At 45.4% G+C, this 12654-nt stretch overlaps 1 protein-coding gene across 13 annotated transcripts in view; it reads left to right on the top strand.

Moving 5' to 3' along the window:
- LOC117231781 (forkhead box protein P1-like) overlaps positions 1–12654 on the top strand; it is a 245733-nt gene that overhangs the window by 20944 nt on the left and 212135 nt on the right. For 7 of the 13 annotated variants that reach the window (XM_033490530.1, XM_033490528.1, XM_033490536.1 and 4 more), the window contains exon 1: positions 8739–9865. The exons of 1 other annotated variant lie outside the window; for it this stretch is intronic. In XM_033490530.1, coding sequence (XP_033346421.1) covers positions 9836–9865 — 30 coding nt within the window. In that variant the 5' untranslated portion in view covers positions 8739–9835. Of the gene's footprint in view, positions 1–8738; positions 9866–12654 lie in introns of those variants that run through there. 5 more of the 13 variants (XM_033490537.1, XM_033490534.1, XM_033490533.1 and 2 more) reach the window with 2 other exon arrangements.

Below are 12654 nucleotides of genomic sequence, written 5' to 3'. Positions count from 1 at the left end.
ATTATCAAGCGTTGTATTAATTAATTAATCCTTTCTTAGCGGGATATCTTTCTTTCATAACGAGATAAAGGAATAAATGAGCGAGAACCTCGGAGAACCTCTTTCCCTCTCTCGGACCCTCTGATTCTGGGGCTCACCCTCTTTTGGCGCGGTCGAGAAAAAAAGAAAGAGTAGAAACGTGGAGTCACCCCGTACTCAGTTTTGTGGCACGCCCGGCCGACGCAATACGACAAAGCATCGAAATTATTTATAACGGTCGTTCGTTAAAGGGAAAAACTCTGGAGGCTACCCAGCGTCTATTGCATCGGTGTGCGTGAATGAAGTCGAATTCGGTCGAAAGAGAGATAGGGAGGGGGATTCGTTAAATGCAGTGAATTCGGCAAGAGAAACGAGCCGTGCCACGTTACTAGGACTTCTCTCGCTTGGCAAAGGCTCTTATCAGTTGCAATTGCATCGCATTCGTCGATGTTGTACGAATGTACGCGACACAGTTGCGGTTACCATCCCATGCCGCAAGGGTAATATTGTCGCAACTGTTATTTATAATCCGGCTATTTACCGCGGGCAGTTGCCAGAAGAGCACAGTAAAACGAAGCATCCCTTGTGCACGTACACGTAGGTCCACGAAGTCGTGTGCGGAGTCTATATAAATTTCACCGGTGTTATATTGGCTGCTTCGTATCGTGTACATGCATTTATTATCTCTCCGGGCTCACACCTCCTCGGGAAAGTTTACTAGAAAATATGCTGCGGGGTTGCTTTGTCCGCTTATATCCACCAGTCATTTGATTTATTCGTGATAACGAGAGCTCGCTATCGCGGGTGTTTATGCTTCTGCTACCCTTTTCCCATTTTTCTTTCGACGGAGGACGCTGGGAATTGCGGAGAAAAATATTAGGAGGGTTCATCGTGGGATTATCAATTGCTGCGGCTGTGTTCTCAAATTATTAAAACTCGTATCGAAACGCGCGACATTCGTGTTCTTTAAACAGGGACAATTTCTGGCTTGCTGGATAATTATTTGGGAATCGTAGTAGGTATATTCTCCTTGGTTGATCTACGCGGATATATACTACTGATCTCTGACATTGGCTTCCCTGTCTTTCGGGTTTTAATTCCATTTTGTTTCATGTCCAATAACGGCTGAAATTTTAATTCAGAGTTAAGGGTTTACAATCCTAATGTGGACATTTTGCAGGGAAATTGTTCATCGTTATAGAGATGTACATCTCTTCGTCTTTTGTTTTATTTTCGTTTGTCGCCTTAACGTTCTAATTATCATTAATGTCGAGTGAAATGTCTCGTTCCTTAAACCACTCTCTGACCTCCTTTGTAACCCTTCTGCCATCCTTCTTGCAGGCTCCTTTCCCAATTGTTCCCTTGGAGTTAGTAGAAGTCCGCTAGGCGCCTTATTAATGATTTGGCGCTGCGGATGTAAATAGTTCCTCGAAGATATCTCAAATGTCTCGAATTGCTAACAGACGGATAATCTTATTTTTATCAGCCGAGTGCAAGCTTCCCTTAAATCTTTGAAAACCGAACGATAAAATTACCAAGTTTTTAGAATGGTTTAGGTCGCTGATAATCGACGTTTTCACGAACTTTCCAAAGTGTTTTGCGCGTTTTGACCAACAGGTTACTCGACTGTGAAGCTCGTCGTGGCGCGCAATTACGAAGTTTGTTTTAAAAAAAAATTAAGAAATGTAATTTAATAACTGCAGATGTCAATTATAATTGTACGATTCGAAATTTTCACTGTGAAAGCAAAGTTATTGATGACGTTAGAAATCTTTCATAAATGCAGGTAGTATCATCGGGATTGGCATTTACATCTTTAGGAAATACGCCACCGACCGTGCCAGTCAAGCAGCGGGGTTGGTAGCAAAAGCGACTTGTTTGGTCGTGAGGACGTTACCGAGGGTTAAAACCGTAGAGAATGAGGGTCTCTAAGTAGATCTCAAGTGGGAGATTTATACAAGCGAGCGATACAGGCTTCATTGTCATACTGTACAGGTTTGCATATACATATGATCATACAAGTTTTAAACAAAAATTCTTTTGGATTTTTACTATTTGCATTTTTTTAACCGTATCGAAATATGAAAAATTTAAGAAATCTTGTAATAAATTGTATAATTATCTAAATGACGTTACGTATCGTAATACACGTTGATTTAACCAAGTTACGAGACTTTGGACATGTTGCAAAAGTCACGCGTCGAGGCAGGAGTCTAACCGTGGCGCCAGGGGACCAAGAGAAATATTAAACAGTCTTGTTTTCCCGTAAATCAGTTAGAAATTCCCCTCGGATAAGGGGACGGTGAGGGTAGCGACTTGGAGAGGTGGCTGGCAACCCCTCTGGATCTCTAATGACACCCCCTTCCCCACTTTCATAGCCGCAATTCATTCTTGAGTTGATATTCCTGTAAAATTTTCGACTCTTTAGAATTATCGGTAAGACACGGTTTCCCTAACTGCAATTTACACGCGATTTCTCATTTGCCGATGGGTTATAGTAATCCTGTTTATACGTGACGTGTTAATATCTTTACGTCAACGTGCATACGTTGTCATTTGAACATTCACTTAAACCAGGGTTTCGAGATGAATCAGTGGGATCATTAATAGTCGATCGAAAGTGTTAGCTGTTCCACAGTATCGCTCTAGCTCGTAGTTCGTATCGAAATCCTTCGAAATCAAGTTGATCGTAGCGGTAAGTGACGTCACTAATGCTTTCTTCTACTATGCAAATGTACCCTTAGCTCTACGAATCTTAGGGTTGAGCTACATTTAAGGACGTGACTAATGCGCCGATACTTGGACCAGGTATTTACAGCGAAGATTTCATTCGTCGTTTCTACGTTTCGTGGGATTTATTGGGACGCGGTGAAAGAGGAAGGGGGAGGGAGAGCGGGGGAAGAATTGGATCGAGTACGAGTGACGAGATGACGATCAATCTCTTTTAACGGCTTCGTCGAAGTTTTGTCGAGGATTAGATCGTTCGTCGAAACAGGGGGTGGATTTGCGCCGTTTCGAACGCTCGGAGGATCTTGGCGTGAGAGAAAACCACGGCTCGTTAATTTGTCATTCGTAGGATCTGTAGCGCGTTCCACGTTCCGTTCGTTCGCTAAATGTCAACTCCTTCGTTTTTCTTTGTCAACGAGTTACAATGAGAATAAAGCTGACGCTATACGCGGGGCCCCTATTGTATCTTCAATTCAGACTGAAAATTACGTATTCTCTAGAAAACACGGTACGCGAACTAGGGAGATTATTTCATGTTCGCTAATTAGGTCCTGTGCCCCTGATCATTCTAACAGCTGGAATTTGTCTTATTACGCACTTCAAAATGGAAAGAAGAAAGAACCGGAATGAGCGAAGAGAGAGGAGATTCCCTTGGTATGATACTCTTGAGAGTGAAATGCTCTGCGAGACAGAGCCCCAGACATCCGGATGGCGGGCGGAAGAACAAACGTTGAAAAACGGAGCTGGACAGATGCGAGTATTATTTACCCGGTCGTGCATGTGTTCGCCCCGATGTCAGTACTCGCGGTTTCCATTGTTCGAAGACTTTTATAATTGGAGAGAGACGGTCAGCCGCATTAATGCGTCCACGAAGGGCCAGTCTGGCGAACTTTTCAATGGAATCATAATTACGTGGTCGCTAGATATTACATTTCTCTCTTCCTTTCACCGATGTCGCCGCGTCCTGGCTTCGCTTTTCTACACCACATTTTTTTGCCTACGCTTCGTTACAGCTCATTTTTATAGTTGGCATTTCTTTCGATGTTCTTTTATCGCGTCGTTTTTGTTAATTCGATTAGCAATCTCTATGCGAGCGAACGTTGAAACGCGAAACACGACGCGGCCGATTCTCTACCTTTTCAGAGAGAGACCCGACTGGGTTGGTTCGTGAAAATCTTTTGTGCGAATAAATTTAAATAATGGAAAAATTTCGCGAATGATAAATCTCGGCGCGTTATTATGAAAAAACACACGCGATACGTTATAGGAAAATGTCGGAAGTTCGAGAACTAAATGGGCCATGTTAACCGCAAGCCGCACGAAACAAGTACGACGATGAAATAATGTATTTTGCAGTTTCGTCTTCGCGGGGGAAATCGAAATGAAGGTAGACCGGGCGCAGACTGTCTGTGAAATTTGTAGAGAAAATACGGTCTTTTCCGTTGGTCGGCTGACATTAGCGGAAATAAACCATTATGAAAATGTTCCGTAAATAGAAGCATGACCAAACGTGGTGCGGTTTTGGGGTCTCCACCTTTTGCCGTAGTGGGTTTCGACTTTCAAGAGGGTGGTGGCTCGACTGGGGGGGATTATAGAGCTTTGCCAGGATATCAATTATAACCAGAAACAGTTATTCTGTGCACCGAAACCCTTTTCCGCCCCTTTCCTACCCTTGCCTCCCTTGCACCGTTCCGACCATTCCTAATCCTCTGTAAATTATATTATTTTCACTGTTTGTTTACCGGTCTCCCTATTCTGTTCCCTTCTGCGCAGGATTTGCGGCGACTTTCCGGCTTTTGCCGCGTCTCACCCTCTCTTTACGGGACTTCGTATTAAAATCATTACTCCGAATGCCGTTTACCATAACGAGTTATCGTGCTAGGCGCCACTATATTCACCTTGCCGCAAAAATCGATCGAACGTCACGATCAAAGAAAGAAAGAAAGAGGAAAAAAGATATACATTGGACACGTTAATTGCTCCATTAGCACGGATAATTCTATCCGCACACGTGAACAAGCCCTATTTTTATTTGGCCTGGGATATTATGCAAATACTCGTGCACTCTGTGAAAATTATGTATACCGTTCCACTCGTGGTAACGACATTGTTCAGCGTCGCGTCAAAATCTCCGTGTCCGCCGAAAAATCTTACGATACGTACATTTTTTTCCACGCTACACCCTTTAACACTCTTATTTCCCCCGGTGCCCTGTTCCTGGACACGTGTAGCAGAGACCTTATTATGCAAATGTACGAGGTGAAACGGCCTGGACCTAGCTATGATCGTTCGGAGACAACCCCCGCGCGCTCCTGCGGGTGCAGTTTATACCGTGAACGAAGTGGTTAAACATAGAAGCTCGCTACAGGGAAACAGGATGCCTGTGATACGCACGTGCGTTGTTTATGGACGCTTATAATCGTGCGTATTTTCTTAAATGTCGTGGCAATTGCATTCGTCTAAATATTCAGATTAACCGAATTCTAAGACGAGACATCGAACATAGAACCAATATGTTAACAGTGGTTTGCGAGTAGATCGAATCGTCGATCCCCAAGGTGGACCGTGTAGGCGAGGTCTTCTGTTATCGATGTACGAAATGTACATTTGCACTTATGATCGTACGTACACGTATGTACCGCGCAACACGCAAACCAAATGTCTATGCATTCCACGAAGATCGGCTAGGACACTAAGAGAGATTGGAAGAGTGAGCGAGAGGGGTAGCATGTGCGAGTGAGAATTCGCCGCTAACCAGTCGGTGGAGGAACGGTGGGAGTGTTGTTGGGGTGATAGCGGACGGGGGTGGGTGTTTACTTTTGGTGTTGGGCAAGTAGCGCCCGGCATGCATGGTTCCCTCTGATAGCAAACACTGAGTATCGATCAGTATGACTCTGGTAAACAACTATTGTAGAGTAGTATAGTATAGAACGGGTTTTGTCCCCTTCGACCCCCTGCCGCTCCTCGCTGTCCCATTCCCTGGTACCACTGGACACCCCTTTGCTCCTCGCAACCCCTTCGTACTGTGTGCCAACCCTGCGTCCACCCATTCCCATCCTCAACAACTCCGTCGTGTACTCGCGATATGCCTGCTTACGTGTCGGACAGGGCCGTCCTAAACGAAGATTCTTTCGAAGAAACGCGTGTCGTACAAAAATGTGATTTTTTCCCACTTTCGTATTTTTTACTTTATTCGTTGGTATCCATCGCTTCGTGTATTGGCAATCGTTGTTTCATTTATAAACAAGTTATAATGTCGTTTACATTTGATTGTACGATACGATGTTATTTTGAAATTCGTGTTTGTTCCACGTGAAGTGAAATAAAGGTAGACGCACGGCATTAGTAGATTCGGATATCCATGACCAGACATCGCGCATCGCATGAGCATCGTAGATACTCGAAAAGGGCCGAATCCATCGATGTAAAAAGATTGTAGGAAGATCGTTCGTATTTTGACGAATTAATTATTTTTTTTTTTACAACAACATCACGGCAGTAGAGTTTGAGAAAAATTAGTAGTAAGATTGGAAATAAGTACGTCCCTGAAGCGGATGCTAATCATCTTGGCGAAGGGTGTCTGAAATTGTCGCCCCATCGCGCAATCCCCAAGCTCGACAACCCCTGCGACTCACCCTAACGGTTCGCTTAACCAAACAACCTTGATAAATTATGCAAAAATCAACAACACTACGAAATGCACCTCCCACGCAATGTGGATAGATCGAGGGTGAAACAGCACGATCCTTCTCCTATGGTTGTTAAAAACTTTCTTTTTTTGTACTTGACCAGGAAATTACACCGATACAATGATAACCAGAGACCGTAATCTTCTTAGAACACGCTTGTACTCGACTGTGAACGGGGGAAATTATTATAAACCTTAATCTTCTTCATCGTTACTTTTTCGATACAGTGGCCTAATTTCAATAAACAATTTATTCAAACGTTCTCACCGAGAATGATAATGCGGCTTTTTAACATATATGCGGCGTTGCGTACGATTAATAAATGCATAGCAATTAGAGCGCAATAATTCGATGAAATTTATTGCGGCCGATATAATTTTATCAGAAATTTTCACCGAATGTAGTTTTATTACTGTGTGAATGAACCACATTAACCGTTTATGCCGCTGTGCATCGACGTGAACGATGTGTGACCCATGAAATCCGCGAGCCAATAAATGAATATAGCCCACGCGTGAGAATAAAATCCGTCGCTAAACTGTGCAACAGGTGTTAGAGGTTATTGACAATCTTTTCATCAGAATGACGGTGTTTGTGCGATATTTCGCCGAATATCGGGGCTTTTAAGCGATAACGATGTCCCTTTCCACAGGCTCCTGTTTTGTCGCATTTTCCGGATATTACTTTCCGACGGGTATTATTTTCCTGTCGATTAACGATTGATCTCTCCTCTTATTTATTAAACGCATCTCTTTCCGCTGTGTCGACCCTGTAATTATTATTGACAGCGAGAAAAAGATACATCCGATCGGACAAATCGAATTCTTATATGACAGTTTTCAATTATGAAATCGATAACGTCAGAAGGCGAAAGGATTTATCGAAGTGAAACAAAAATCGTGCTCTCTGTAGTATCTCGCGCTTGTGTGTACGCAACGCTTTTGCTTTTCACGCTCTCACATTGCTTGTTTCCCTCGGCATCCCTCTTCCCCCACCGCCATTGAAGGTTCTTATCAATACCGTAGCTATGCACTCGGCATTGTGCGAATGGTTTGGTTCCGTCCGTCGAGAAACAAGACGGACAACAACAACAAACAACAACAAACTAGCCAATGCAAAGTCCCCCTCCGTGCTTCCCTTCCACGACCTGTTTTCCCTACATTGTCCTCACCCCCATCATTCGCTATCGTTCCGATTATAACCATGACAGTTTCAATCTTGCATACCATACGCTCCTTTCCTCGATATGTGTCACTGTCTGGCACAACTTTTCATGATAACCTCTAATAGTATCTGCTTACTCTTTCGTTCACCGTGTTCTATCCAAGTTTCTCATTCACCGTCCGTGTATTCTGTATATATCGAAATTACTCGTACCCGGAAGCAAGAGGAAGATTATTAAAATGTCAAAGAACGATTCCTTCCACGGCAACGAGCTATGAATAAAAAGAATAAAAAAAAAAAAAAAAAAAAAGAAGCGAACGCGTATATTTAGAAGAAGGGGTATTCATGCAATTTCCACGGTGTATGCACGTCGGTTTTAAATATCATGAATGAAAGGTATTACGAATTGATGATTATATCCAAGACTACGTGCATACGGCGATGATAAATTGCCCTGCGATGTGATGGTGATGAATGCATCGGAATGGCTTGTCAGCTTTAGTGTGGTCTTAGGACTAGGCCGAATCGATAACAATAACTACATCGAGCCGCATCAACTCCCGTCCATATCTTAACGCAACCTCTGCCGTGCGTGAACATGGATCAGCATCTATCTTATAAACGATATCGCGGAAACCTACACGTGCCACGATTACCTGATTATCTAATTACCGGTATCTCGGCAGTGTTGCCGCAACACGTTGCAAGTCAAGTGTTCCTTGATGCGGCACGATACAAAATTCAAACGTCTCCACATTTTTGCGTGGCAGCGAAGTCTGGCTGTACGTTCAAATCAAACGCGTATTTACGAAGGAGAAACTGGTAAGTGCTCGGCGGAATATCTAAGAAGACGCGGGTGACAACGGGACAAAGAGAGAGAGGCAGAGAGAGAGACAGAGAGAGAGAAAGAAAGAGCGTGAGAGAAGCAAGACACGGACAAAGAAAAGAACGACAGACACGAAGGCAGAAGGAGCTACGTACAAGTAGTGAGGCTTCGCGGACGAAGCGTGTCTGACAGAAACGGGACTACAACGAGAGACGAGGAACGAGATACATCGAGATAGAAGGTGAAACGAAGAGGCAACGAAACGGCGAGGGAGGGATGGAGACAGAGGGAGGCCGTGTGAGTGCGCCGACTCAGTAGCCGCGTGTTCGGTGCGGCCGTAGGGTTTCGCGGCCAAGCGGTGCCGAGCGTCGCACAGTCGCGACGGCAGCCACCGGCGCGCGGTACCCCTTTTTCTTTAAACCACACTCTCAATTCCGCACGGTTCAGCGCACGTTTCCTGCGTCGACGACGACGACGACGAGGATAAAGACCAAGGACGTGGACGAACACGACGCTGGTCAGCTCCGATTGCGAAAGAGGGCGCCTTTCGTCGTTACCACCACCACCACCACCACCAACAACCACTACCACCACCACTACTACTACACTACTACTACTGATACTGTTACTACTATTACTGCTGATACTACTACTGCTACTATTACTACTACTACTGCTACTACTACTACCACTGCTACTGCTACTATTACACTACCACTATCATCATCCACAACCCTCCTTTCAAAAATATCACGCAGCACCTACGAGGATAACACGTGGATACGCATCGCTCTTCCCTTTGGTCCGACAGATAGACAGATATCGTCGTAACCTACCGTTGTCTCGCCGCATTGTCGCGCTCGCGTCCCGGCCAGAGAAATTAAAAACCGCGACACCGAGAGAAATCGAGACATCGTCCTCCTCTCCCCAAGGAGAGAGACACGTGGCGCGGCGCACGCGGAGGTGACCACCGACGAGAAAGAGAAAGAGAGAGACAGAGAGAAGCCGTGAACCGCGAAGGCCGAAAGGGAGGAATAGATAAATAGATAAATAGACCTCTGAAGGAAGGACAGAGAGCGAGGGAGAGAGAGAAAGAGAGCGGGAAGGAGAGGAACGAGCAGGTGAAAGAGAGAAAGGGGGGAGGAAGTGGACCCCGTGAGGAGGAAGAGAGGGAGGCGGAGAAAGGTAGAGAGGTGGCAGAAGGACAGAGGAGCGAGAGGGGGTGGGCGGGAGAAGACGGACAGGGAGGAAAAGTACGAATTACCAGGACGAAGATTGTGGAAGATAGAGGAGAAACGGGAAACGGGTCTTGTGTCTCCGTTTCGTTTCTTCGAAAAATACTTTTACGAAGAGAAGGACGGAGGAACAAGCGAGAACAGCCACGAGCGAGACGACGAGGAGGAAGCGGGACATGCTGGAACCACGCTGGAGACCCGTCCAGGTAGAGACTTTCTTCACCCCTGCAACACTTGTTTCGTCTTCACTGCACTGCTTCTTAATGACACCCGATGCCTGATTGACTGTCTGTCTGCCTGATTGCCTGACTGCCTGCCTGCCTGACTGTCTGCCTGCCTGCCTACCTGTCTGCCTGTCTATGATTAAATACAATCGTATGGTTGTATCTCAGTCACGCATTTTCTCTCTCTCTCTCTCTCTCTGTTTCTCTCTTTCTCTTTCGTTTCGTTCGTTTAAGTCCGTCTCTTTGTCTCATCATTCTCTGCCGCTTGCCTCATTCATCGTTCTTTGCGTTGCTCTTACTCAATGATGATCGCCACGTGCCATCGACGAGTCCCTTTGCACGCTGTCGTTACCCGAGACTGTTGTTCAGCTTTTTTCCAATCATTTGCATCTATCGCTTCCTTCTCTCATTGGTGTGCGTGCTGCTTTTGTTCCACCATATTTCCTCCCCTTTTTGTCCGTTGTTTCGTATTGTTTCGTTTTGTCACCGGAGAATTTAGCATCTCCGCGCAGATAGCTTGTACCGATCGGCGAACGTACATACGTATAAAGATTCTGTCTTTGGTTTAGAGATCGGTACAGGACGATATTTATCGATAGGCACTGTAATACGATTCGAAATAAAATCGACATTTAGTACGAAAATACTTGAGATTATCGTTACATTTTTAATGACGAGCAACGCGATTTTCAGTCAGCGGAATTGGGTCGCTACGAAAACAGAGTTAGCGGAAATGGGTATTTAAATATTTGGGAAAAACGATCGATATTACGAACTTATCGATTATTCCACCGAAAGACGTGTAACAGGCGACCGCTGATCACAGTAATGTGCGTCATAGCGGTTCTAGTATTTCGATAAAACCAAGTTTAGGCTTATCGCGTTTTGTCGTTTAGCGGTAGCCGAGCGTTTCTCGTTATAATATAGATAAATGGCTCTTTGCTTTGGGGTTTTCTGATTGATCTTACGTTGAACGAACCGGACGATATTCGTGGAAATGACACTTTAACGATCCTGACAAGACAAATAGGTGCACCGGACAAGCAAAATGGTTGGTCAAATAAATCTCGCTACACAGTTCCAAGATTAACTACGCTCGAGTAACTAAATGCGTATCTGCCTTAGTACAGAAATCTTTCCGGCAAAACGCATTTTTCCTAAAAATAATCTTGGCAGTAATAGGCTTGCTTTGACACTGCCTGAAAATTTGAAAGATATAATACACCGATATGAATCATCGCGTTATTAGCTCGATTATTTCAACGACTCACTATCTGCAACCTATTTCGCGTGTATAGTGCTTGGTATCGTTCCATTTCAACTGTAATTTATCGCTTTTAACGGGAAACGTATGACTCGAATCAAAGAAAAGGCAAAGGAAGAAAATAGTAAGAAAAAAGGAACAGAAAGAGAGTACGATAGGAACCTAACGTTCGTTTGATTGCTTTAAAATTACAGTGGAAAGACCATCGATTAATCGTGACGCCTCAATCTCCCCTTTAAATTTATCCGACGTATCCAACGAAACATCCGAGATGGCACCTAGCTTGGTATATTCGTTTGGTAATGGTAGTTACGCTTCAATCGAAGAACGCTTCGTGTTACCTGGGAATAGGGGTGATTTTTCTCAGAAGGATATAGTCAATGGGAGTAGACGAAGCTATGGGAGGATGATGGTGTATGGGTGGTGTAGGTATGAGACTGCAGAAGTCCCGGGGTGTAGTAGGTGGAACAACGCAGAGACGGAGGCGGTCCTACCCTACTTGGGGGCGTTAAAGAAGTAGGTGGGGTTGGCCACCCCCGCGCATCAACCCTTGCACCCCGCGTCTCCGAAACCCCTGTGAATCGCCCGGTTCCCTTCGATCCCATATTCGCCAATCAACTAACCCACCCTGCTTCTCCTATCCTCTCTCCTTTTTCCGTTTTCTAGTGCTCCTCCAAGGTTGCCGGTACTCCGTGCAGCCATCTGCTTCTGGTCCCTTTGGCTGACCAAAGATTTCGTCAAAATTCAAAGGCGGCTGCTCACTGACAGCCGTGTTAAAACAGATCGCGGTCTGACGATCGCTCGAAAGGCTAGAGGTCCGTGTGGAGTGAAGACGACGATGGAACATCGATTGGAGAAGTGTTGGAAATTCTGATACGGTGTTTCCTGTTCCAAGTTGAATGGTCGCGTGGTCCACCGGTGTACCGATCGATTCGTCGTGTTATTTCCAAGTGCCTGGTGCGTGGTATCGCCGGTTCATCTTCTTGCTCGAGCTGGGCATTACCTGGCAACGATTCCAAGTCTTTGTCACGCCTTTCTCGTTCCTCGAACGAAGGTTCAAATCGGCCAAAGGGTGTTGCTTGTCAATCGCGGTGTATATTTCGCATCATCCCCGCCACGACTGGCGTGCTCGCCCATCTTCTCACCTCTTTCGCTGCTTCGGACGTAGACCCGTCTGAGTGTGCACACACGTGCGTTCCACGCATACACATAGCAGGGGCAGCGGGCGTGTATGCAGCCTCATAGGATGAAGATACATACGGTACAGTGTACCAACACAGTTGTGCCACTATAACCCCCGTTTTCGCGCTTGCTTGGCACGGCACAGCATCCCTCTTCGGCTACTTCCGGCCAGACCAAGCTCCGCCCACTTTTATATTAATCACGTCTTGGTTCGCTCCTGGCTTCTGTTCTCCATCTTTCTTCCCCGGTGAGCGATTTCCTACTGTGGACGCTTGGGAACCACACCTTTGCTCGTTGGTTTATTCATGCTCCAGGTTTGCGACGC

This window comes from Bombus vosnesenskii, unplaced genomic scaffold (genome assembly GCF_011952255.1).
Source record: "Bombus vosnesenskii isolate JDL3184/JDL3185 unplaced genomic scaffold, Bvos_JDL3184-5_v1.1 scf7180000013273, whole genome shotgun sequence".
Taxonomy (NCBI): Eukaryota; Metazoa; Arthropoda; class Insecta; order Hymenoptera; family Apidae; genus Bombus; species Bombus vosnesenskii.
This window is presented reverse-complemented; position numbering and strand designations above follow the sequence as displayed.